We start from the raw sequence: 26130 nt of genomic DNA on the forward strand, positions 1-26130 counted from the left end.
GTCCGGCGCCTCAGGAGGGGGAAGCAGTGCTTCGCCAACACTGTTTATAGTGGGGGTGGGAGGCTGCTGACCTCAACTGAGGACATTATCGGGCGGTGGAAGGAGTACTTCGAGGATCTCCTCAATCCTGCCATCACGCATTCCTTTCATCACCCAGGCTGAAGTCACCGAGGTGGTTAAAAAGCTCCGCGGTGGCAGGGCTTCGGGGGTGGATGAGATCCGCCCTGAGTACCTCATGGTTGACACGCCTCTTCAACATTGCGTGGCGGTCGGCGACAGTGCCTCTTACTGGCAGACTGGGGTGGTGGTCCCCCTTCATAAGAAGGGGGACCGGAGGGTGTGTTCCAACTACAGGGGGATCACACTCCTCAGCCTCCCTGGTAAGGTCTATGCCAGGGTATTGGAGAGGAGAGTCCGACCGATAGTCGAACCTCGGCTTCAGGAGGAGCAGTGTGGTTTTCGTCCCGGCCGTGGAACACTGGACCAGCTCTATACCCTCTACAGGGTGCTCAAGGGTTCATGGGAGTTTGCCCAACCGGTTCACATGTGTTTTGTGGACCTGGAGAAGGCATTCGACTGTGTCCCTCGTGATGCCCTGTGGGGGGTGCTCCAGGAGTATGGAATCGGGGGCCCTTTACTAGGGGCCATCCGGTCTCTGTACGAGCGGAGCAGGAGTTTGGTCCGCATTGCCGGCACTAAGTCGGACCTGTTCCCGGTGCATGTTGGACTCCGGCAGGGCTGCCCTTTGTCACCGGTCCTGTTCATAACTTTCATGGACAAGATTTCTAGATGGGCCAAGGGCCGGAGGGGGTCTGGTTTGGGGACCAGAGGATTTCGTCTCTTCTTTTTGCAGATAACGTGGTCTTGCTGGCCCCCTCTAGCCAAGACCTACAGCACGCAGTGGGCCGGTTCACAGCCGAGTGTGAAGCAGCTGGGATGAAGATCAGCTCCTCCAAGTCCGAGGCCATGGTACTCGACCGGAAAAGGGTGGCTTGTCCTTTTCAGGTTGGAGGGGAGTTCCTGCCTCAAGTGGAGGAGTTTAAGTATCTCGGGGTCTTGTTCACGAGTGAGGGAAGAATGGAGCGGGAGATCGACAGACGGATCGGTGCGGCTGCCACAGTAATGGGGGCGCTGTGCCGGTCCGTTGTGGTGAAGAGAGAGCTGAGCCGAAAAGCAAAGCTCTTGATTTACCGGTCAGTCTACGTTCCTACCCTCACCTATGGCCATGAACTTTGGGTGATGACCGAAAGAACGGGATCCCGGATACAAGCGGCTGAAATGAGCTTCCTCCGTAGGGTGGCCGGGCACTCCCTTAGAGATAGGGTGAGGAGCTCGGCCATCCGGGAGGGGCTCGGAGTAGAGCCGCTGCTCCTCCACATCGAGAGGAGCCAGTTGAGGTGGCTCGGGCATCTATACCGGATGCCTCCTGGACGCCTTCCTCGGGAGGTGTTCCAGGTACGTCCCACCGGGAGGAGGCCCAGGGGACGGCCCAGGACACACTGGAGGGACTATGTCTCTCGGCTTGCCTGGGAACGCCTTGGGCTCCCCCTGGAGGAACTGGAGGAGGTGTCTGGAGAGAGGGACGTCTGGGCGTCTCTGTTGAGTCTGCTGCCCCCGCGACCCGGTCCCGGATAAGCAGAAGACAACGAGTACGAGTATATATATATATATATATATATATAGATTAATTTTTTTTTTTTTTATATATACTGATATTACATTTGGAAAATTAAGAAAAATGTAACTTAAATGTGTTACTTTAGTAAATAATCCCCCAAAAGACATCAACTGTCTGCACACTCAAATGAAGTTCCCCTTGTAATAAATAACTTTTACTTTAGTAAACAACGAAGATTAAAAAAACATTTAACAAAAAAGCTCTGAAACAGTAATATTTGTCTCAGTTTAAAATATATCTTTCATAAACATAAGGTTTGCAGCACTGATGATGCATGCAAAATAATTGTTCTGAATAACTCCAATGAACTACTTGTTTCAATTCAGGTACACATGCACTTATTTTCCCAACTCTGTCCTTAGTATCCATTCTTTTCATCTCATCTTTGTTTTGCAGGAAAATGAAAACCCAGATGCTGAAGCTCGTGTTTACTCCTGCACGCAGAGGCGGCGGCTCCAGCCACTTACTCGTGTAAAATTAATGTCAGACAATGAGACGGGACGTTATGGCTGCACGTGTTTGCCTCACACTTGGAAGCCCCATCCACACTTCGCTTTGGAGCCAACAGTGTCAAATGAGATCAAGGATGTGTGAGGAAATAAAGCACAAGAGTCATCGCAATAACAAGAAGCCCAAAGTGGGGAAAAAGAAAAAGAGGAAACATTTCTGCATGCCTGCTCATTTTTACCCCCGGACAAGATGGGGATAAGTAGGCCAAGCTTCATTCTAGAGTCATTTGGTGGGTGTTGGACACTGGCTATCCTTAATATGAGCTTCAACACACTGTAAAATATACTTTAGAAATGTCACTTTAACATTCTAATTTACACAACCAAAATAACTGAACTGAACCATTCATTCTTCAATTGTGTCAAGTTGGAATCTGCCAAGCAACATAGAATGATTCAAATTCCTCAGGACAGATGAGTTCAACCACACTGACTGCAACAACCATCTAAACAGCTCTGAACAGAGGTCAGTGCAGCTGCTCATCACTGCCATTCTCTGCAGGCAAAGCTGAAAATAATAGGTTGAGTCCAATTTAAAAATAGCTTTTATTGCAGCTTTTCTGACTACAAGCTGCTCCGATCACACAGAAGGAGAACAGTTCAGCCTGGTGGGGAAGTGGCAATCACAGAAATGGTGGTGGAAGGAAAACAACACAAGGACTTGTCATCTGGTAATAAAACCAAACAAGACAAGACAGCAGATACAAAATCCAAATATGAAAATATCAACAGTTTAATATACATTGATCCTCGCATTTGGTAGCCATGACGGGTTGTCTTAATGATGGTGGCGATCACTGCCAGAGTCCGTTCTTTGGATAAAGTAAAACTCTCTCCCTTGAGTGTGAGCCTCCAGTCAATTATTCCTCATGGATGTTGAACAGCTTGGCCACCTCGTTCAGATCTGCATGCTCCTCTCCGTCCTTGATGATCTACAAACGACCACACAAACAGCTTTCAGTGAACACATCGCGTTTTTGAATTCTTCCAACAAAATGAGGTTGAAACCATGGGTAGTACCTTTCTTGCGATGGGCATTCTGTTAAACACGTTCCACAGGATAATCCCCACCACCACTTTGTCTCTCAGGTAGAAGATGACTCCTTTTCCATATTTGTCTTTGTGTTCGACAGGAGGAGCCGGTGTTGTGGAGGCCACCGCGCTGGACGCGGTGTCCTCTGTTTCACTCTCTGAGCGGATCCCAGTACCTGTACCAACGTCACAGAGGAAGCTTCAATCGGACTCTTTGTTCTCAGCATCACTTTTATTTTTTACTCACTTAGGATCGATATGATTTTTTTAGAGAAACAAAAGTACATTGCGTTGAACCTTTTCACATTTTTTATGTTACAACAGCAATGTATTTTACAGGGAGTTTACATGATTGACCAACACAAAGTACAGTATAATAGCGAAGTGGAAGAAAAATGATTAATGGTTTTGAAATACATTTTTTAAGTAAAAAATATTTGGACATGCAACACTTTCCAGAAAGAGCAGCAATCTGAGTTTTTGTCTCTGGTCTGTTGCATTTATCCAAGTGACAAACCAGTTTCCGTGTTTTTGTGCCTCATTACAGTGAGGAGTGTTTTGACCTTGGTTTAATGCTGCAGCAATTCTGACATCAGAGAACAGATCTAAAACAAGTTTAAACAAACCTACATTTAATGCTTTTGTTTGCTTGTTTAAGCCGTTACACTTCAATTATGTTCCACTAATTATCTGCATGATTTGTGTCCCAGTAAATGTTAATTATTCCATATACATCTCTGGTTAATTGTATTTTACTTTCTCTCACTAAACAATCAAAGTCTCCTATTCTGCAAATATGTATAATTTTCACAAAAGCCAAATATAAACAGACCAGCAGGGTAAAAAAAAACAGCACTGAGCGCTCCTACCCGACTCCTCAGTAGCAGCTTTCGGTGTGTCCTTGGCAGTGGCTTTGGCAAACACTCCTACTGTCGGCAGACTGCTGTCAACAATCCCAATAGCCTCATAGCCGACATCAGGTCCCAGGTCACTCCTGTGAAATGTTCGAGATCTCAGAACAAAAGTATTATACTGCTATACAAAACTGTTTTACATAAGCTAATCCACTGCAAAGGGAGCAACTAAAAGTTTTAAAGTTGACCCCAAAGTACAGAATCTCCCATTAGTATTAAAAGTATAACTAAGTAAAAAAAAAAATAAATATGGTTTGGAATATTCCTATATAATTAACCCACCAGAACATGGACTGATGCCAGTAAGGTTTGCTGGCTCCCGTCATGTTCTCTCCTGCAAGTCTCCCGCTGACGACAGCGTGGTCGTGGTGCTCAACTCGTCGGCGGCCCAGCCTGATGTCATAGAAACAGGCAGCATCTCCAGCCTAATATAACACAAAGATGACTGAGCTCGCTGCAGCCATTGTGCACATTACAAAACGGACCACTAAGGATGGTTCATAAGGCTGGATATCAGGAGCACAAGTCTAACATGGTCAATCTTACGGTCAAATAAACTACAGAGCAAAAATACTCTGATAAAAGACAACATATAACAATATATGCAGGTGAAAAGATTTGAATTTGGTGCAAAAAGTTCAATATTTGTCGTCACACATTTGAGAAAGTTAAACTCAATATATAGAGTCATTGCAGATAGCGTGCAATATTTCAAGCCTTTATTTCTTGAAATTATTATTACGGATGATTAAAAAAAACATTATTCAGTGTCTCAGAAAATTAGATTATTGAATAAGATCAATGAAAAATATTTTAAAACAGAAATGTCAGGTTTCTGGAACATATGTTTATTTCTAAGCACTCAATACATGGTTGGGGCTCTTTTTGCATGAATTACTGCATCAATGCGCCGTGGTGGGTAGGAGATTAGGCTGTGGTTCTGCTGAGGTGCAACAGAAGCTCCGGTTGCATTGTTAGCTGCCTTCAGGTCATCTGCAACGTTGGATGTGGTGTCTCTCATTTTTTTCTTGACAATCATCCATAGGTTCTCTATGGGGTTCAGGTCAGGCCAGTCTGCTGACCAATCAAGCGCAGTAACACCTTGGTCACTGAACCAGCTTCTGGTATCTTTGGCAGTGTGAGCAGGTGCTGAGTCCTGCTAGAAAATGAAATCAACATCTTCATAAATCTGTTTACCAGAAGGAAGCATAAAGTGATCTAAAATGACCTAGTAGACGGTTGCGTTGATTGTGGACTTCAGAAAACACAGTGGACCAACATCGACAGATGACATGCAGCCCAAACCATCTGACTGTCAGTGTCACAATGGACTTCAAGCAACATAAATTCTGTGCTTCTCCACTCTTTCACCTTGATTTTCAAATGAAATGCAAACTTTACTTTCATCTGAAAAGGTAAGACGCTTATAGCTCATCTGTAGGATTTGTCTTTACGTAGTGCCTCTTGATGCGCTGACTCCAGCCTTAATCCACTTCTTGTGACGTTCCTCCAAATTCTTGAAAAGACTTTGCTTGGTAATCCTCTCAAGCCTGTGGTTATCCCTGACGCTGACCTTTTCCTACCACACCTTTTTCCTTCCACTGAACGTTTTATGAACATGCTTGGATGCAGCACTCTGTGAACAACCAGCTTCTTTAGCATTAACCTTTTGTGGCTTATCCTTGTGAATGGTGTCAATGACTGTCTTCTGGGCATCTGTCCAGTCAGCTGTTATTCCCATGATTGTGTAAGCCAGAACATGACCATTACATGACAATTCATATATTAAAAACGCTCATTTGTTTTGTAATTGATGTTATGTTAATAGTTTTTTGAGACATTGAATTTTGGGGTTTCGTTATCTGTAAGCCACAATCATCAAATTTTCAAGAAATAAAGGTTTGAAATATTTCACTGTTTAATATTTCAATTTAATATGAGTTTCACTTTTCAAAATGTCACAAGAAAATATTGAATCTTCACAGGGTTATGAGTTGAGGGGAGAGCTAAATGTTAGAAAACAGCAATGAGTGTGTGCATGAACTGGGCAGGATTTAATAAGCATTCACTTCCTGCTGCTCTTTTTGAACAGGAAACTGATTCATTTTATTTGGTTCTTTTTCACATCAATATGATGATTTCATGCTTGTTTCTCTTTTCTTCTATTGACATTTATTGTTTACATGTTCAAATGAACATGTAAACAATTCTTTCATACATTAAGAGAGAACATTAACCACTGCTATTATTCAGTGCAAATGTTTTTCCTTTAAGGAAAACATTAAACTCAGAAGAGGAACATGTTTGAACCATGAACTTATCTGACCAGAAGGGGGCACTATGATCACACACCAAGAATTTGCAAAAGATGCATCACAAGGCATGCACACTACCATGACTGACTAATGACACATGACTTATATTAAGAAATGGGATTTTTACTCACCACCCAAATGTTGGACCTAGCCTGCAGCTCCGCGTTGACCCGATAGCCACCAAAGTCCGAGTCCACTTCTAGACCCGCTGACTTGGCGAGGTCCACATTGGGCTCCAGGCCGACAGCTGCGACAATGTGATCCGTCTTTACCTGCAAGGCAAAGTTCTACATTATTAGTGTCTAATAAGTACATCTGGTGCCTTGGACCAGGCCATTTTTGGCTGAAATGTGAACCTACCAATCGTCCATCCTTGAGTTTGATTTCTAGTTTATCATCTTTGTAAGACACAGTTTTCACCAGCGCTTCTGTGATGACCTTTACACCCTCTAACAGAACAAATAAAAAACAAAGTCATCAGAAAAACAAGGAAAATCTCACTGATACCACCAGAATGATTCAAGTTGTACCTTTCTTGACATTTTCTGTTGTCCAGTTGCTCAAATACTCAGGTAGCACCTTGCCCATGTTGCCCTTCTCTGGGAACATCTGAATCACCTCTAATTCAGACTCTGATGCTAAAAACAGAAAGATGATGATAGACACATAAGCAAAAAGGTTTGTTCTGTTACCTAGAACTATCAGTTTGATTTATCCTGAAACTTTCTCAGCTTGTCAAGTAGTCTTACATCTCCTGCCAAGTGCACAGGCCACCTCACTGCCCAGGAATCCACCTCCAATAATAGTGATGGACTTCATGTTTCTCGACACCTTATCCAGTGATTTAAAGTCTTCAATCTGCAAGTTAAACAAGTCAGTTCAGCATTTTTAGGATCAAAATGAAGTACTAACAAGGCTGAAGACCTCAAAATACTCCAAAGCCACTATCTATCTGTATTTAGTTGAGAAGAATGGCATGCAGCGTTTAAAATAATATAGTGATTTGCAAAAGTCAACCTTTTGTCACATAATCACAAATTTCAATGTATTTTCTTGAAATTATCCTAGAGGATTTTTTGTTGTTGCTATTAACAATCTAAGGAGTGCACATATATATATTTATACTTCCTAGAACTACCTTTCACTGTAATTTTAGCAACTTTTGGAGCATGTCGCTACCCGCATTGCACCTCTAGATACTCAAATTGTTATCCGTCCGACTTTGCATAAATCACCCCCTAGTGGCTGAACTCTGACCTTGCGGAACAAAGTTGTCCTCTTCATCACCTCCTCTCCTGCTCTTTCGATTACCTGCAGATTCCTTGGGACCCCACCTGAAGACAAAAGTCCAAATTAGGTTACGTCACATTCATAATAACCATGGTAATAACAATTACATCAAGGCTGCTTACCTGTAGCAATCAAGCACTTGTCATATGAAATCTCCGTATTGTCGTCCAGTTTTACTGTGTTTCCTCTCACATCCATATGAACCACCTAAAATACACAAAACATGTCACAAAAAGCAGTTTTTTGTCAGTGGTCTTTATATATATATATAAACAATAAGTGTCCAAATGATGTATATCAATATAAAAATATATCAAAATAATCTAGGGTTTTGTCTAATTAATAAGTAGACCTATAAACCAACCTTTCTGCTAGTGAGGACAGCCACGCCCCCATTTTCAGCACTATTCAGATCTTCTGGATCAATGTAAAACGACGGCGGCTGGAAGTAAATACTGTCAAATGGAAAAACATGGAAGGTTTTAAACATAAAAAGAAACAATACAATAAATTCTAAAAAGTCAGAAGAGAACAGTTCTCAACTCTGACCAGCAAAAATAATATCCTTTAAAAATATAGGTAAGCACCCAGAATAAACCATCCAGATTTCAGACCACTGAGTAAATTATTAGATTAACAACCTATTGGCACATTTGTTATTGTATCAGAGACATAAGAGCTGGAATCAGGAGCAGAATGGTTTAATCAGGTAGTAGCTGAAGCACCGACAAGTCATAAAAGGAACGTAGGTCACCAGACATAAAAGATGCCCCGTAGATTTGTTAAACGGTTTTAGAAATAGTATTGCAGTCCACACCGCCTAACCCAAGATTGGGTTAAGACAAAGACCAGGTCATACCAAGAGCAAGACTTGAAGGGAGGGAGACCAAGATCAGGACCACACAATGATGAAACACCATCCATTTTCAAGGGGATTGTTGTAATAATAATAACAATAATAATAAATGTAGTTGTAGCTTTAAAGAAAACCTACCTGCGGCGGCTCAATCGCAAACTAACTGGTTACACTGGTAAACCCAACATTTTTTTTGCTAGGTGCACTGCCGTGTCATTTGAAGGTCAAGCAGACCCTCAACTATGTGCGGGTTGTCCGAGAAATCTGACAAGCTGGTAACAAGTTAAACAGGAAACCAGACAACTTTAAAGACCGCATACCTCCAGTTAAAATGTTGCCATTAGCTGAAGCTAGACTGAGTGGAGGTCTTAACTGACTTAACTATCCTTCTTATTCAATGTTGTACAAAGAGAAAAACATCCAAATATTTACACTAGAAAAAAAATGTCTCTATGGTTTTCTCCTCCCTCCTATCATGTCGTTCTTGGCACATTGGGAAACAGGTGGGAGCACTGAAACTTTCAAAGTAAAAATCTTCATTGGTGCATCTGAATGCAGTTGGGAACTTCATTCTAACTTGGAGATGAAGAAAAGGATGTTGCAGCTGTAGTATTGGAAAAAACCCAGAGTTGAGCGAGTCTAAGACTGAGACAAGACAGTCAAAAGGTAGTCGAGTCTGACACGAGACCAAGACTTTGAAAATGTGGTCTCGAGTACCAGAACACTAATCATAAACATCTGATATTGTTTGATGGGGGGCACATTTGGAGTATGCATGAAGCAGAGCAGTCGTATGTTGCATGTGGGGCGTACACTGCAGCCTCCCTCAAACAAGTTCTGGCAATATTGTCTCATCCATTTATATGTATCCTCTATTGCCCGTTTTCCACTGGCTCGATTTGGCCCGACTCGGTTTGCATTACTGTTATTTCAGTACCAGTACCTCCTTTTTTGGTATCTCCTCCTTAGCAGGACTAAGCGAAGCCGAGTTGGTACTGTACGTGACGTGAACAAACGGCTGTTCGCTGATCGGCCACCCATAAGAGTCGACCAGCGTAAAAAAACAAAAACAAAAAAAAAAACAACCGGCATTTTTAAATGTGTATTCAAGCAAGTGAGAGAAACATACAGGTCCTTCTCAAAATATTAGCATATTGTGATAAAGTTCATTATTTTCTATAATGTAATGATGAAAATTTAACATTCATATATTTTAGATTCATTGCACACTAACTGAAATATTTCAGGTCTTTTATTGTCTTAATACGGATGATTTTGGCATACAGCTCATGAAAACCCAAAATTCCTATCTCACAAAATTAGCATATTTCATCCGACCAATAAAAGAAAAGTGTTTTTAATACAAAAAACGTCAACCTTCAAATAATCATGTACAGTTATGCACTCAATACTTGGTTGGGAATCCTTTGGCAGAAGTGACTGCTTCAATGCGGCGTGGCATGGAGGCAATCAGCCTGTGGCACTGCTGAGGTCTTATGGAGGCCCAGGATGCTTCGATAGCGGCCTTTAGCTCATCCAGAGTGTTGGGTCTTGAGTCTCTCAACGTTCTCTTCACAATATCCCACAGATTCTCTATGGGGTTCAGGTCAGGAGAGTTGGCAGGCCAATTGAGCACAGTGATACCATGGTCAGTAAACCATTTACCAGTGGTTTTGGCACTGTGAGCAGGTGCCATGTTGTGGTGAAAAATGACATCTTCATCTCCATAAAGCTGTTCAGCAGATGGAAGCATGAAGTGCTCCAAAATCTCCTGATAGCTAGCTGCATTGACCCTGCCCTTGATAAAACACAGTGGACCAACACCAGCAGCTGACACGGCACCCCAGACCATCACTGACTGTGGGTACTTGACACTGGACTTCTGGCATTTTGGCATTTCCTTCTCCCCAGTCTTCCTCCAGACTCTGGCAGCTTGATTTCCGAATGACATGCAGAATTTGCTTTCATCCAAAAAAAGTACTTTGGACCACTGAGCAACAGTCCAGTGCTGCTTCTCTGTAGCCCAGGTCAGGCGCTTCTGCCGCTGTTTCTGGTTCAAAAGTGGCTTGACCTGGGGAATGCGGCACCTGTAGCCCATTTCCTGCACACGCCTGTGCACGGTGGCTCTGGATGTTTCTACTCCAGACTCAGTCCACTGCTTCCGCAGGTCCCCCAAGGTCTGGAATCGGCCCTTCTCCACATTCTTCCTCAGGGTCCGGTCACCTCTTCTCGTTGTGCAGCGTTTTCTGCCACACTTTTTCCTTCCCACAGACTTCCCACTGAGGTGCCTTGATACAGCACTCTGGGAACAGCCTATTCGTTCAGAAATTTCTTTCTGTGTCTTACCCTCTTGCTTGAGGGTGTCAATAGTGGCCTTCTGGACAGCAGTCAGGTCGGCAGTCTTACCCATGATTGGGGTTTTGAGTGATGAACCAGGCTGGGAGTTTTAAAGGCCTCAGGAATCTTTTGCAGGTGTTTAGAGTTAACTCGTTGATTCAGATGATTAGGTTCATAGCTCGTTTAGAGACCCTTTTAACGATATGCTAATTTTGTGAGATAGGAATTTTGGGTTTTCATGAGCTGTATGCCACAATCATCCGTATTAAGACAATAAAAGACCTGAAATATTTCAGTTAGTGTGCAATGAATCTAAAATATATGAATGTTAAATTTTCATCATTACATTATGGAACATAATTAACTTTATCACAATATGCTAATATTTTGAGAAGGACCTGTATGATGGAGTCCACACAGTTATACGGAAAAGTCACCCCTTAGAGCAACGACGAGGTGCAAGCTTTTCTGGCGATCATAGGAGACTGCAATACATAGGCAACAACTATTAGAAATAAAATGGGACCTAATTCAAATCTTTCCAAGTCTCTTAAAAGGAAAGTGAAATCTTTAATAATAATAAAACGGATGTCAAAATCCTACTCATCAAATCTGATTGTCAATGCAGTCAGCAGATTTAATCCCCAGGCAATAGACGTGTTACTTCTTGTTTTTATAATGCGTTTCAGTCTTTATTTCTTTACATTGGCGGTTGGGTGCTTCATTCGCGGTTATGCAGCATGACACATGATACTTTAAAAGGCGCGCCTCCAGGAGGTGTTCCCTTCAGCGGAGCGAAAGCGGGTCTATGGAAATGCAACACACAACATGCAGAGCCATGTGGAGCTGTTCCGGGCTGGCCAAATCGAGCCACTGGAAAAGCGGCATAAGTCTGATGACCTTTATTCATTGTTGTGACTGACTGTCAGGCACTCCAGCTGCTGCCTGCAACAGATTGACCTGCGATGTCCTCTGGTGCTTGTTTTGGATTATAAATCAAATATAACACAAACACATTGCCGGTCTGCATGTGCGCCAAATACCATCCAGAACTAAACATTCCTTCTGGGAGCCTAACTTGATTTATATTGTATTCTGCATGTGTTTAAACTTTAATCCAATACACTTTCTAGTATACACACTAGAATTGTGAAAACTGTTAAAAATTATGATGATAATATCGATTGTGATTAGCCCACATTTTCTCATATTTCTCCATATTTTGGATCCTCACAACTGGACAATTATATTGTTTGAATGAAGGGGAATAAGGCATGCTCCCCAAAATTTTAGAACTTACGTAAAAATTGCATCCAAACAGCGTTTTGCTATTGGGATTATGCACACACTGATGAGATATACAGGGGTTGGACAATGAAACTGAAACACTTGGTTTTAGACCACAATTATTTATTAGTATGGTGTAGGGCCTCCTTTTGCGGCCAATACAGCATCAATTCATCATGGGAATGATATATACAAGTCCTGCACAGTGGTCAGAGGGATTTTAAGCCATTCTTCTTGCAGGATAGTGGCCAGGTCACTACGTGATCCTGGTGGAGGCAAACGTTTCCTGACTCGCTCCTCCAAAACACCCCAAAGTGGCTCAATAATATTTAGATCTGGTGACTGTGCAGGCCATGGGAGATGTTCAACTTCACTTTCATGTTCATCAAACCAATCTTTCACCAGTCTTGCTGTGTGTATTGGTGCATTGTCATCCTGATACACAGCACCGCCTTCAGGATACAATGTTTGAACCATTGGATGCATATGGTCCTCAAGAATGGTTCAGTAGTCCTTGGCAGTGACGCGCCCATCTAGCACAAGTATTGGGCCAAAGGAATGCCATGATATGGCAGCCCAAACCATCACTGATCCACCCCCATGCTTCACTCTGGGCATGCAACAGTCTGAGTGGTACACTTCTTTGGGGCTTCTCCACACCGTAACTCTCCCTGATGTGGGGAAAACAGTAAAGGTGGACTCATCAGAGAACAATACATGTTTCACATTGTCCACAGCCCAAGATTTGTGCTCCTTGCACCATTGAAACCAACGTTTGGCATTGGCATAATTGACCGAAGGTTTGGCTATAGCAGCCAGGCTGTGTATATTGACCCTGTGGAGCTCCCGACGGACAGTTCTGGTGGAAACAGGAGAGTTGAGGTGCACCTTTAATTCTGCCGTGATTTGGGCAGCCGTGGTTTTATGTTTTTTGGATACAATCCGGGTTAGAACCAGAACATCCCTTTCAGACAGCTTCCTCTTGCGTCCACAGTTAATCCTGTTGGATGTGGTTCATCCTTCTTGGTGGTATGCTGACATTACCCTGGATACCGTGGCTCTTGATACATCACAAAATACATCTTGGTCACAGATGCGCCAGCAAGACGTGCACCAACAATTTGTCCTCTTTTGAACTCTGGTATGTCACCCATAATGTTGTGTGCATTTCAATATTTTGAGCAAAACTGTGCTCTTACCCTGCTAATTGAACCTTCAGACTCTGCTGTTACTGGTGCAATGTGCAATCAATGAAGACTGGCTACCAGGCTGGTCCAATTTAGCCATGAAACCTCCCACACTAAAATGACAGGTGTTTCAGTTTCATTGTCCAACCCCTGTATATGTCAGTGAATAAACGTTATGCTTTAATTACTCATGTAGTTCTTTTCCTGTTCTGTTCCCACCATCAGTTGTCCTTTGTTTGGTTTAGCATCAAAGCTCTGAAGACTACAAGATGCACACATAGCTAGACTTCTGTTCAGTAACTACCATTACCACCCACAGAGTTATGCAAGCTGTAGGTGACCCTAGTTTCTAAGAACATATCCTGCTCTCTTGTCACTGATCCATTTTAAAGACATAATTTATTATTTGGGTTTTATTTTGCATGCTAGCTGTTGCAATCAGTTTTAGAATCTAAAATGAGGCATTATAGTTAATGATCAGTTCTTACTACATCACTTAAACTACAAACTCAACTGATTTAGAGCAATGTAAACGCACTATAGTTCCAAAAACGCCCCATGAGTAACACGTTGACGACGTAGGAGAAATCCAGCAAATGTTCCAAAGCATAGTTTTAAAAAACTATGGGTTGAGAAGACTGGGAACCCACCTCCTTTCCTTCCCGTTCCACTGTTTGAAACGCAGAGTTTCTGTTACACTGGGGTCGTCAGAGAACCACAGCTCCTTAGAAAGAGGCGGTCTCATGTATGGAAGGTCTGCCTCATCAGTCACAATCAGTACCTGCAGCAACAACAAAAACTCAAGTAGTAAAAATTCAGACTCCAGAAATATTTCTCTATAAATGTTAGATGAATATATATAAGCCTGACTTACCTTGGCACCAGGGTCTCTGGCTCGGATAGATCGAGCAGCTGCGAAAGAGGCTGTACCTCCTCCAATCAAGAGGTAGGGGGCGTGTGAGGGCAATGTACGAGAAGCAGGTTTGGAGTCTGCATCTGGAGGTTGTGTGAGAAAGCAAACAAGAGCAGGAAAGAGAGAGGGAAGGCATAGCAAGTCAGTACAAGGAAAGAAACAGTCAGTCTATGCTCTCACTAAGCTAACACAACCACACTGAGATGGAATAAGATTAGAAAATAAAGTTAATTTGTATAAGTGAAATTAAGCCTCATCATTGCAAAATCAAAAAGTAAATACAGAGGAAGTCACAAGAGATGAGAGCTGTAATAAGAAAAACGTGATTAAAAATAAGAATGAACAAAAAAGCTTGAATGTTTCAAAACAACTAAAAAAAAACTGTTACTCTGTGTCAGACTCATCTCTCTCCACCTGAAGCTCAACTATGTTCTTATCATCGTCTGTCAGAACCACATAGTGGAGTTTGGGTGGTTCTGCTTTGGAGGGATTTGTCACTACAACAGAACCTTGCACCAAACCTAAAGAGGCCTTTGAATACTTTGGATGTACATCCCAGCTTCTGACAACTGCTGGCAACAGCTCACAGGGTGCTGAAGGTACAGCAGCAAACTTGCATAAGAATCAGGGTTGCACAATATTAGAAAACCGTGCAATGGCCTTATTATAGATAAATATGGCATTGATAATATCACCTGTGATAAATACATATTTTCTACACTTGTGCCTTTCTGATGTGTATGTCCAGGACTAGGTGACCTTAGGAATTAGAGACAAACCCACAACAAATATGAACTGTAAAGGCTGTACAGAACAGTGATTTGTTTTTCCTCACAGGGCTGCAAGTACAAAATGTAATTCTGCTCTTGGGGCCCTAATTTGGAGGTTCTTGCAGCATGGTCTCGACCCATCATCCGGGCAGAACTTTTTGAGTTGTATCCAGCTGGCCTAAAATCTGAAGGGAGTGTGGTTCCAATAAGACGTAAGTATGCTGCAGTAGTAGGGCTCTTGGAGGACTTGTCAATTCTGCTTTGTTGAACTGTATCTTTACTGTAAGATTTAAGAGATACCTATAAGTTTTATAAGGCTTTTTTTAAAAGGCTTCACAATATATTGTGAATCTATCTATGTACAATATTAATATTGCAAAAGGCTGTTTGGAAAGCAATAATTGTTTGCTAGTGTATTTCAAATTTGATGAAAGCCCATTTTGTTTGCCAGTAAGACATTAAGCTTGTAGGAAGGAATCTAATTTCAGTAGATGTCGCCGCAGATTAAAGAGGACCAAGATTCCTAAGGTCACTTTGGGATATTTTATTGGTGTGAGGACTTTAACCCCCTTTCAATCGTATTGTGAGACATAAAGAACGTGTAGATCGTGGAAGGATGATTTGAAAGCAGTTTGTATTTCTTCTCAATCTTCCCTCCCTCACTACAACCACAGTAGGTGTTACTGCCACTTCTTCTGGTGAGGTTTCTGCTACTGGCTCCTCTACTGTCAAATCAAGGCATATAACTGACTAATATTAAGCTTTTCAGTAATAATGGAGGAGCAATGATTTATGCTTTATGGTAGGAACCATCAAACTGGCTCAGTAACGTCTAGAAGATGCAGTGTAAAAAAATAGCTCAACACTAAATCAGGCTATCCCACACACATTCTCTAAAAGGACAAATATACCAGCGAATGAGCCGGCATATTCGAGAAAAAAAAAAATCAGCCTATTTGAAACAGTGACCAAAAAAAAAAGAGAAATGTCACTGGTAAGTAAGTTTCTGAAGGCTGCAGTGAAACTGTAAACACTGTTACATAAAAATGCCTGCACCACCAAGTATCGTCACTGTTCATAGAGGAACTTTCAAAGGATCTGGATATATACCACAGTCAAGAGACAACAGCAGAACAGAAAACCTCCAGTATGAGCAAAATGTATGCCATGGTGACCGTTTTATTTCAAAGAGGAGGCATAATAAAACAGCCATGAGTTAAAAGAAATGTAAAAAGCATGCAGCTAACCTGGAGGCTCTGCAGATTCACCGGGGGATGCTGTTTCAGCACCCGGCGCAGTGACTTCAGCTGGGGGGCTCGAGTCCTCTGGTGAAGGTGGCACTACGGGTTTTGGCTCAGGAAGGGCTGAGGGACAAAAAAAAAAAAAAAAACACACAATAATGAACATTTATTAACTTAGGCTGAGACTCAGCGTATGGAAAGACAGATAAAATACATCATGTCCCTTTGTACTATTTACTGATAAATAAATAAAAAATCATAGTTATCCTGACAAAAATCTGGTTTGCATGGCAGAATCAAAGTGAGCCATCTTTAAACCCAGATAGTCATATGTCTCTGCATAACAGAGCTTAAAGTCTGTGAGAAAAAATGTGTTTAATTTCTAAACTTTCATTATTAAGAGCTCACCATGAGGTTCTGCATGGAGCTGTGTGGCTGGTTGTTTTGTGGCTGATTTTTGCTTTCTGGAGGAAATTTCTGCCATACGCTCCATATGTCTTTCCTGGTCTCCCCTTATGGTAATAACAGCCTGCAAAATAATAATATATATTTCACTTTACATGTGGGCTAGAATTTTGTTTTATTCCAGACAATCAGGAATGTATTACAAATATTTCTGCCACAACAGACAAAGCTTACTCACGTATGTTATGCCACCAACGAAGGCTGCTCCAACTAGGAGGGCATATTTCAGGTTGTCTCCACCTCCACCCACTGGCCCCGTGGACATGTGCGCCACAGGCACACACAGTGGTGTTCTGGCATTGTTCAACCCTGTAAAAGATGATCAGACAAACATCATCAATACAACTACTTCGATATGTGAAGAGAAACACGATCAGTTAAAGAGTCATTTTGGCAGCAGAAAATCCCTGTTTTCTGCTTGTGCTCCTGTAATAAAGGAATTATAGAGCTTCTCTCAGCACTTAAGTTACATGTCTTAAGATTTATGTGAGAATTATCCATCCATTCATTTTCTCCTGCCTAATCCTGTGCAGGGTCATGAGAAGCAGGCTCTAATTTCCAGCAGTCATTTTTAGTTTTAAAGCAAGATTTCTTATTTTCAGTCTCAGATGGCTTTCTGCTCTCCTTCAGAGGCTAAACTGATCATTTATGATCAAAGTTAAAATGCATGCAGTGTGAGAAATGTTGATACACCCAGTCAGTCATTTCTACCGCTTATTCCATAGTGGGTCACGGGGAAGCTGGTGCCTATCTCCAGCAGTCTATGGGCGAGAGGCGGGGTTCACCCTGGACAGGTCGCCAGTCCGTCGCAAGGCAACACACAAACAACCATGCACACACTCATTCATACACCTAAGGGCAATTTTTTTTAGCATGACCAATTAACCTCACAGGCATGTCTTTGGACTGTGGGAGGAAGCCGGAGTACCCGATGAGAACCCACACATGCACGGGAGAACATGCAAACTCCATGCAGAAAGACCCCCGGCTAGGAATCGAACCCAGGACCTTCTTGCTGCAAGGCAACAGTGCTACCAACTGTGCCACCGTGCACCCATTAATTCAAAAGTTTGATGCTTACTGTTGACTGTATTCTTATTGTATAACTGTTTACATTGTTGGTTGCCTGTTGTTTAGGATTTATGTTTCTCAGCCCTTTTTCCATTAAAATTGTGAACATTTCTTTTAATGTTAAATGGACAGAATTCATATAGTGCTTTTCTAGATATACCAACCACTCAAAGCACTTTACAGTAGGGACAGATTCACTCATTCGCATTCAAAAATGGAGGAAACTGCAATCAAATCAATGACTTTTGGAATGCAAGGCATCTACGCTTCCCACAGAGGCACAGTCACAACTTCTCAAGTTGTGCCACAGTACTCCCATCATACAAATGTGAGGATTTTAAATTTAGCATTAAAGGAGCTCTCCTCTATTGCTTCTCAGCTATTCTGTTGTAGATTTGCTGTATTTGGGATCACTGTCTTGCTGAATGCTGCAAGCTCCTGCCTTTTTCTCCATTCCTGTTCCCAACATACCGGGGCTGATTGTTGAGTTTTGAGTCTGACAAGAAATAAGCAGTTGTTTTTTTATTAATAGTCTGTTAGGTAACGTTTTTAAGTAACTGTATACAATAAATTAACTGCTTTGATGCTTAAGCAAATGCTTAATTAGTCTGGGAAAGGTTCAGTTTCCATCAAAAAACTGGAATTTCTATCTTTGTTCCAGAATTTATTTATAATTGTTTTATTCCAACAAGAATACAAGCTGAATGTATTTTTGTTTTAAGACAGAATGTCCTCTGTCACAGTTTTTAGAAGTAAAAATAAAAAGATTGCCAGACCATCACAGGGCAACATAGAGACACACATGACCAACTGCCATGTACGCACACACTAACACCTAAGGCAAACTTAGAGAGACCAATAAACCTAACAGTCATGTATTTGGTCTGTGAGAGGAAGCCGAAGTACCCAGAGAGAAGCCACGCATACACAGGGACAACATGCAAACTCCACGCAGAAAGACACCAGGCTGCGGTTCGAACCCAGGACCTTCTAGCTCCAAGGCAACTACTATGCAGCCCTTTTTCAATTCAGTTCAATACGATTTTGTTCTTACCATGTGGATTTACATCAGATGTCAAATCAGGATACTTTAAAACAAATCCCATATTCTCGAGACGACGTGTTGTGAACTGGCGCTATATAAATAAACTGAATTGAACTGAATTGAAAATAGCATACTCAAAGCCAATTCAGAACATGCATGTATCTTTGTGTATAAAAAGCAACAAAAGACTACGCAAGAAGTGAAAAAGCTGTGCCAATAACAGCCAGGATGTAAACACTTATTAGGTTTGTTGGCAGCAGTGATGGTTATATACTATGAATATAATAAGTATCCAAGTAGGGATGTTCTAATATGAAATGTACCATTAAATCTCCAGCTTTTACAGTGAGTATTGCCTTGTAATTTATAAAAAATTGAGGAAAGTAGAAACCTCTGTGCAAGAAAATGAGGTTAATTTGGTGCATGTGTTTATCCTTTCAGTCTGACAAAGAGGGGCGAGATTATAATCCTGGAGATAAGAGTCGATCCATTTGATCATGGCAACAATCAGAAGGATGGTCACAGAAAATGGTGCAGCACCTGTCAGAAGAAAACTGCAGACATTTCAAGTCCATGCTTACTTATGATGCTTTCTCATCGGCTACACGTAGCCCAAGCAGACAATATATAAATTCTGCCATTTAACTATATTCTTCATTAAAATATATCTTAAAAAGGCAGCGTCAACACTTGCTAACTAGCTAGTTAGCTTGGTATTAAACATAAAGGTCGGGCTAGTTTACAAACACAAACTCAACAGGACTGCCCACAGATGGGCTCAATGATATAACAATGTGTACATTTTTTTAAACAGTTAAGTTAGATTCGAATAAAGGGCAGCTAACAGAAACACAACAAGGTAATCAGAAACCTCACCTACCTGCTCTCCTCACATTCTGCCGGCATACAGTTGATGAGGCTCTGGCTATAGGTGCAAGCTTCTTCCATACAGCCCTACATGTCAGCATGGTGGCTCAGCTCTGCTGGAACGGCTCCCAGTTACACTACCGACAGGTCGGACAGAAAGCTAGTTACAATTAATGAAGTCCAACAGACAACTAGCAGCCGCACACACTGCACGCCAAGGCCAGAGACAGGTCATTCGTTTCAAAGGGGTGCTGGGTAATTGCAAAGACTCTTTGGATAGAGAGATTAGCCACCTCTAACACCGGCTAAACAAGACAACAGATTAGGAAGAAAGATGGCGTCGCATTTAAACAACCCACACAAGACACATTCCCACATTTAAAAACTCAAAATCTATTACTGTATAATTGTAGAAATAAAATAGCGTAACACAACTAATTCTGCACTTTAAACCCACGATTATGGAATCTATACTTCATGTGTGTGTCTGACACCGTTATTTTACCTGGTATGTACTGCGACCTCCTTCTTTCAAGGCTCTTTGGTCAGTACCGTAAACTATAACCTTTTCTTTTTCTTCATGACGTTTGTGCAAATAAATATTGGTTAAAGACGCTGCTGCCCCCTATAGTTCACAACGTAACATCAGAATCAGGATACGTTTTATTCACCAAGTTTGTGCACCCCAAGAATAGAAATTTGACTTTGGTTTCACTTTGCTCTCAATCCAGACATTCTAAATATAAATATATAGCAAATGTTCCACTTTTTTTTCTAAATATGTAGGAGCATTGTGTAGGAGCCAAAGTACTTAAGACAGTGTTTGAGATGCTACAGACTCATATTTTATTTACCTTTTTTTTACAGATTGGTTAACTACAATCAGAGCTTATGTTCAAGGTCTGGAGCTCAGAATAGCTGTATTCAGTTACAAGATACTGTTAATTTCTTGTTTATTCTAGTTAATGTTTACATTCATGACTTTATTTAGAGACTGTATTGAGAATATCAGTTGGGAAGAATGTTTTTTATTTCGTTTTGGATTATTTATTACTTAATCTCCACACTTAATCTCTAAAATGGATCCTTGGCGTTCCCCAAGGGTCCATCTTAGGGCCCCTCCTATTCAATATCTACATGCTCCCCCTAACTCAGATTTGAATAAACAACAACGTAAGTTATCATAACTATGCAGACGACGTATGTTACGATGTCACCAGGGTCTTTCTGCATGGAGTTTGCATGTTCTCCCAGTGGGTTCGGGTACTCTGGCTTCCTTCCACAGTCCAAAGACATGCCTGTTAGGTTAATTGGTCACTCTAAATTGCCCTTAGGTGTGTGAATGAGTGTGTGCATGGTTGTTTATGTGTTGTCCTGCGATGGACTGGCGACCTGTCCAGGGTGTACCCCACCTCCCACCCATAGACTGTTGGAGATAGGCACCAGCTTCCCTGAGACCCACTATGGAAGAAGCAGTATAGAAAATGACTGATTGACTGACTATTAACAAAAGGAGAGCTAAGTTAAGGCAGCTGACAAGCAAAATCAATCAGATGAATCTGTAAATTAACGAGGGTGATGACAGTAGTACAGATGACGCTCATGGTTGAGTTTAACAAACTGTTTGGGGAGTTTTGTGAGCTGAATACCTCAGTCAAGGTGTTACTGAGTGAGACATCAGGAGATAGAACGAAGACGGATCAGGATGGATGGTTTACTCCCATGGCAGACATGCTTCAAGACTTCACTGTAAAGGCCAAGACATGGATGGATGAGGTGCAACAGCGTATGGTTGAGGCTGAGAGGATCAATGAGGAGGTTGCACCTGAAGATAGTGCATCTGTTGCAACTGTTAAGAAACCACAGTCCTTTACTCTTTGCAGAACATCATCATCTGCTTCATCTAGTGCATCAGCGTGTCTGAAAGTTGAATTAGAGAAAGCTGAGTTACAAGCCCGAGCAGCTGCTTTAAAACAGAATGACGTCTTAATATACAGGAGGCTGAGTTAAAGGCAGATAGGGAAGATCTACAGACCCAAACTGCTTTAGCTGCCTCAAATGCCAAGTTCTGAGAGTTAGATGAGCTAGACGGCCTACAGATGTCATCTAGACTGAGCTGCAAAAATGGCATGAACTCTTGTTTAAAGAAAGCAGGGCTCTTGGAAATACAAGCTCATAAACATTCCATGCCTACTCTCCCTACTGCACTTAAAATTGAGTCGAACAGCATTAGCAACAGTGCTCATGCTGATGGTAACCAGAGGGAGATAGAATCTCTGCAACAGGAATCTGCTAGGGCTGTAGTGGACTTCCTAGTGAAGCAACAGAACCTCTCAACTCTGCCTCCTCAGAGGATTCCGATATTTAAAGGGGACCCTCTGGAGTACAGGATATTTATTAGAGCCTTTGAACATGGAGGGGAGGATAAGACAGATAGTGACATAGATCGGCTGTACTTCATGAAGCAGTACACAGATGGACAGCCAAGAGAGCTGATAAGAAGTTGCCTTCACATGGAACCTGAACGTTTCTACCCCGAAGCAAAGAAGCTCTTAAAGAAGCACTTCGGAAATAGATACAGGATCTCTATGGCCTACATCGACAAGATACTGAGCTGGCCGCCCATCAGGTCAGACGATGGGGAGGGGCTTCATTCCTTTGGCCTCTACCTCGCTGGTTGCCTCAATGCTACGACTTAGAGTACATGGAAGAGCTCGACAGCGTGTCTAATATGTGAACTATTATCGGAAAGCTTCCGTACAAACAGAGGGAGAGATGGAGAAGCAAGGCCTACACTCTTCTAGAAAAGGAACAGCATAGAGCCAAGTTCAGCAACCTTGTTGACTTTGTGAGTTTACTAGCCAAAGAAGCTTTGCATCCTCTCTTCGGTCACATCACAGATGGAAACAAGGGCCAAGATAAGGCTCACAAGGATGAGAGATCTACCAGAAGGAGCAGTGCTCAAAAAAGCTTCACTACAGAAGCTATAGGAGTCAAAGCCCTGGCTGAGGCTAAGTTCCAAACCAAGGGGGACGCCCTCAGTTCTTTCACGACCCCCTGCCTCTTTTGCCAAGGAGAACAGCACGCCATGGAGAACTGTAAAAGAATGAAGAAGTTCCTTCACGTTGAGAAAGTAGACTTTCTTAAGAAGCATGGTCTATATTTCAGCTGCCTGAAACAGGGAGATATGGCTAAGGCCTGTCACAAAAGGATGAGCTGTCCAACCTGTTAGCTCACTCACCCAAACATATCTGCATATGAGGAACAAAGAACAAAGAACATCTGGTGAAGCAAAGCCGAGTAAGGAGCCATTTAATGATGCATCCAAAGAAGCAGGGCACAAAGGCAAGTCGTCAGAAGGAGGTGAAGCCAGTTCAGTGGTTAGTGGATGTATCTGTGCAGAGACAAATACCTGCAGAGCTACTGGGGCTGGCGACGTAAGCAGCAACTTGGCTATCGTTCCAGTGCACGTTAAGGCCAAGAAAGGCAACAAGGTGGTTATTACCTACGCGTTCCTTGACCCAGGCAGCAGTGTCACCTTCTGCACGGAGAGGTTGATTGCTTCACTGAACATTACTGGCAGGAAAACCAATATCCTTCTAAAGACCGTGGGAGGTGAGCGGCTTGTAAGCAGGCAGGTGGTGTCTGGCTTGGAGGTCAGCTGTCTGGGTATCAACGACTATCTGAATCTGCCCAGCATCTATTCTCAGAAGGTTATCCCGGTTTGCAAACAGAACATCCCAATACAAGAAGGAGTGGACAAGTGGCCTCATCTCAGTCAAGTAAAGATCCCAAAGATTCAGGCAGAGGTTGGCCTCCTCATTGGGGCAGACGTGCCGAAGGCTATGGAGCCATGGCAATTGGTACCCAGCGTGGAGGGTGGGCCATATGCTGTCAGGACATGACTGGGCTGGATTGTAAATGGCCCTCTCCGAGGGGACTATGATCATGAAACCTCCAAACGCACATCTGTGGCTATCTTGGATGAGCTGTGGAGTCAGTAGTTCAGGAACAACTTCCTAGAGTGTCAGGATGATCGACTGGAGATGTCGAGGGAGCACATCCAGTTTTTGGAAATGGTTTTGCGATTAGCTAGACTGACAGAAGGTCACTACAGTATCGGTCTACCACTGAAGAACGCAGCCATCAAAATGCTGATCAACAAAAAGGTGGCTGAACAGCAAGCTCTCAACTTAAAGAAGAAGTTCATAAAGAATCCTCATTTCCTGGCTGATTACTCCGCATTCGTGCGAGACTAGATTGCTAAGAGCTATGCAGTCAAGGTTCCTAAGGAGGATCTCGGCCGCAGCGACGGAAAAATTGGTATTTGCCTCAACACGGCGTGTACCATGCCAAGAAGAAGATTCGAGTGGTGTTTGACTGCGGGGCATCCTACCAAGGAACCACATTGAATGACCAGCTGCTTCAGGGACCATATCTGAGCAGCACTCTGCTTGGTGTCATCACAAGGTTCAGGCAAGAGGAGGAGGCTGTCACTGCTGATGTCGAGGCCATGTTTCACCAAGTCAGGGTGCCAGATGAAGATGCTGACCTTCTCCGTTTTCTCTGGTGTCCTTCCGGAGATATCAACCAAGACCTTGCTGAGTACAAGATGAGAATGCGCATATTCAGGGCTACTTCCTCTCCAAGTTGTGCTACGTTTGCCCTTCAGAAGTGTGCACGAGACCACAGAGAACACTACAGCTCTGCTGGAGTTGACACAGTGCTGCGCAACTTCTACGTCGTAAATCAGTTCACTCAAAAGAAGAGGCAATGACCTTGTGTTCTGAACTAAGAGACCACCTTGCTTCAGGAGGATTTAGGCTAACTAAGTGAGTTAGCAACAGTTGTTCTATGCTGTCTGGTATCCCTGCTAAGGAGAAAGCCGAGGAACTAAGGGACCTGGATCTTGACTTAGACATGCTGCCTGTCGAGCGAGCCTTAAGAGTTTGTTGGTGTACGGAGAGCGACATTTTCAAGTTTAAGATTGTCCTACAAGTTAGACCACTCACAAGAATGGAGGATTTTCATCGGCTGGAGGAATGAGGAGTGTCTTGGTGCTTCAAACCCGAGGGCTTCTGTGAGGCAACATTCAATCAGTTGCATCACTTCGCAGATGCTAGCCAAGAGGGCTACGGAACTGTGAGCTATCTGCAGCAAAGGAATGACAGCAACAAGCTTCTTGTAGCTTTTGTTATGGCAAAGGCCAGAGTGGCGCCGCTCAAACCTCTCACCATCCCACGGACGGAATTGGCACAGAATCCTGCTGACTCGGCATCCAGAGGACTCAGCGTGAAACCTTTCCTTCGCTATAAGGCATGGAAATGGGGGCTGGATTTCCTTACCAGGCCTAAGAAGGAATGGCCTCAAAATCCTGATAGCCCTTTGGATCTAACCATTGATGACCCAGAGATATAAAATGCCAGTGGTCAGCACTACTGAAGCCAAGGAACAGTAGGATACAGTTCAACAGTTTCTGGAGTATTATTCTACCTGGGACGATGAAGGTCTATACACCTTCCCTGTGTGAGGCGGAAGCCATAATAAACAGCTGTCCGATAACCAAGGCTTCTAATGACCATTCAGACTTTGAAGCCCTCACTCCCAACCTTCTCTTGCTCCTCCAGTCAAAGCCTTCCCTACCACCAGGTCTCTGTCGGTAGACATTTTTCTATTATGGTGTTTTGTTATTGGCTCCTTGTTTATTTTATGTGGTAATTGTCTCTAGTTAGAAGAGAAATTAGGGCCCGGTATGTAGGAACCAAAGTACTTAAGTTTGTGTTTGGGATGCTACAGACTCATATTTTATTTATCTTATTTTTACAGATTAGTTAACTACAATCAGAGCTTATGTTCAAGGTCTGGAGCCCAGAATAGCTGCATTCAGTTACAAGATACTGTTAATTTCTTGTTTATTCTAGTTAATGTTTACATTCATGACTTTATTTAGAGATTGTATTGAGAATATCAGTCGGTTAAGAATTATTTTGTATTTCGTTTTGGAATTTTATTTAGTACTTAATATAACTCCTTTAACTGGTATATATATTTTTTGGCTCAGAGTTTATCTGAAAGAACAGAGTTTATCTGTTCTTTCTTTCTAGATGAAACGACTAAAGGAGCTACATCCATTAACATTTACTTTTCCTTCCCATAGAAAGGACTCCTGGTTCAGTGCTTCTTTGTTCTCTTTGTGTCTCTGCTCTGTTCTCTCAAACCCCCAGTCGGTCGTGACAGATGGCCGCTCACACTGAGCCTGGTTCTGCTGGAGGTTTCTTCCTGTTAAAAGGGAGTTTTTCCTCTCCACTGTCGCTACATGCATGCTCAGTATGAGGGATTGCTGCAAAGTCAAC

The 26130-nt window shown here is 42.6% G+C and overlaps 1 protein-coding gene across 1 annotated transcript; it reads right to left on the minus strand.

Annotated features, from left to right (window-relative positions):
* Window positions 1–2714: 2714 nt before the first annotated feature.
* aifm1 (apoptosis inducing factor mitochondrion associated 1) lies at window positions 2715–20402 on the minus strand. Its single transcript, XM_047378262.1, has 18 exons — window positions 20283–20402; window positions 19791–19914; window positions 16973–17103; window positions 16738–16858; window positions 16336–16452; window positions 14280–14401; window positions 14056–14186; window positions 8103–8193; window positions 7861–7945; window positions 7706–7782; window positions 7198–7306; window positions 6979–7086; window positions 6809–6897; window positions 6580–6720; window positions 4416–4558; window positions 4089–4213; window positions 3208–3395; window positions 2715–3119 (listed from the first exon to the last, which is right to left on the minus strand). The coding sequence occupies exons 2-18, from the start codon at window positions 19876–19878 to the stop codon at window positions 3048–3050; spliced, it is 1938 nt and encodes a 645-aa protein (XP_047234218.1). The 5' UTR covers window positions 19879–19914; window positions 20283–20402; the 3' UTR covers window positions 2715–3047.
* Between the last annotated feature and the right edge of the window lie 5728 nt (window positions 20403–26130).

The sequence above is a fragment of the Girardinichthys multiradiatus genome, chromosome 11 (genome assembly GCF_021462225.1).
Source record: "Girardinichthys multiradiatus isolate DD_20200921_A chromosome 11, DD_fGirMul_XY1, whole genome shotgun sequence".
Lineage (NCBI taxonomy): Eukaryota > Metazoa > Chordata > Actinopteri > Cyprinodontiformes > Goodeidae > Girardinichthys > Girardinichthys multiradiatus.

Coding starts and splice junctions, on each gene's coding strand:
- aifm1 (XM_047378262.1), bottom strand. CDS start 19,878: ATGCTGACATGTAGGGCTGTATGGAAGAAGCTTGCACCTATAGCCAGA. Junction 8,194..14,055: donor TGGAACGGGAAGGAAAGGAG/GTGGGTTCCCAG, acceptor TCCATTTGACAG/TATTTACTTCCAGCCGCCGT. Junction 7,946..8,102: donor CTGTCCTCACTAGCAGAAAG/GTTGGTTTATAG, acceptor TGTGTATTTTAG/GTGGTTCATATGGATGTGAG.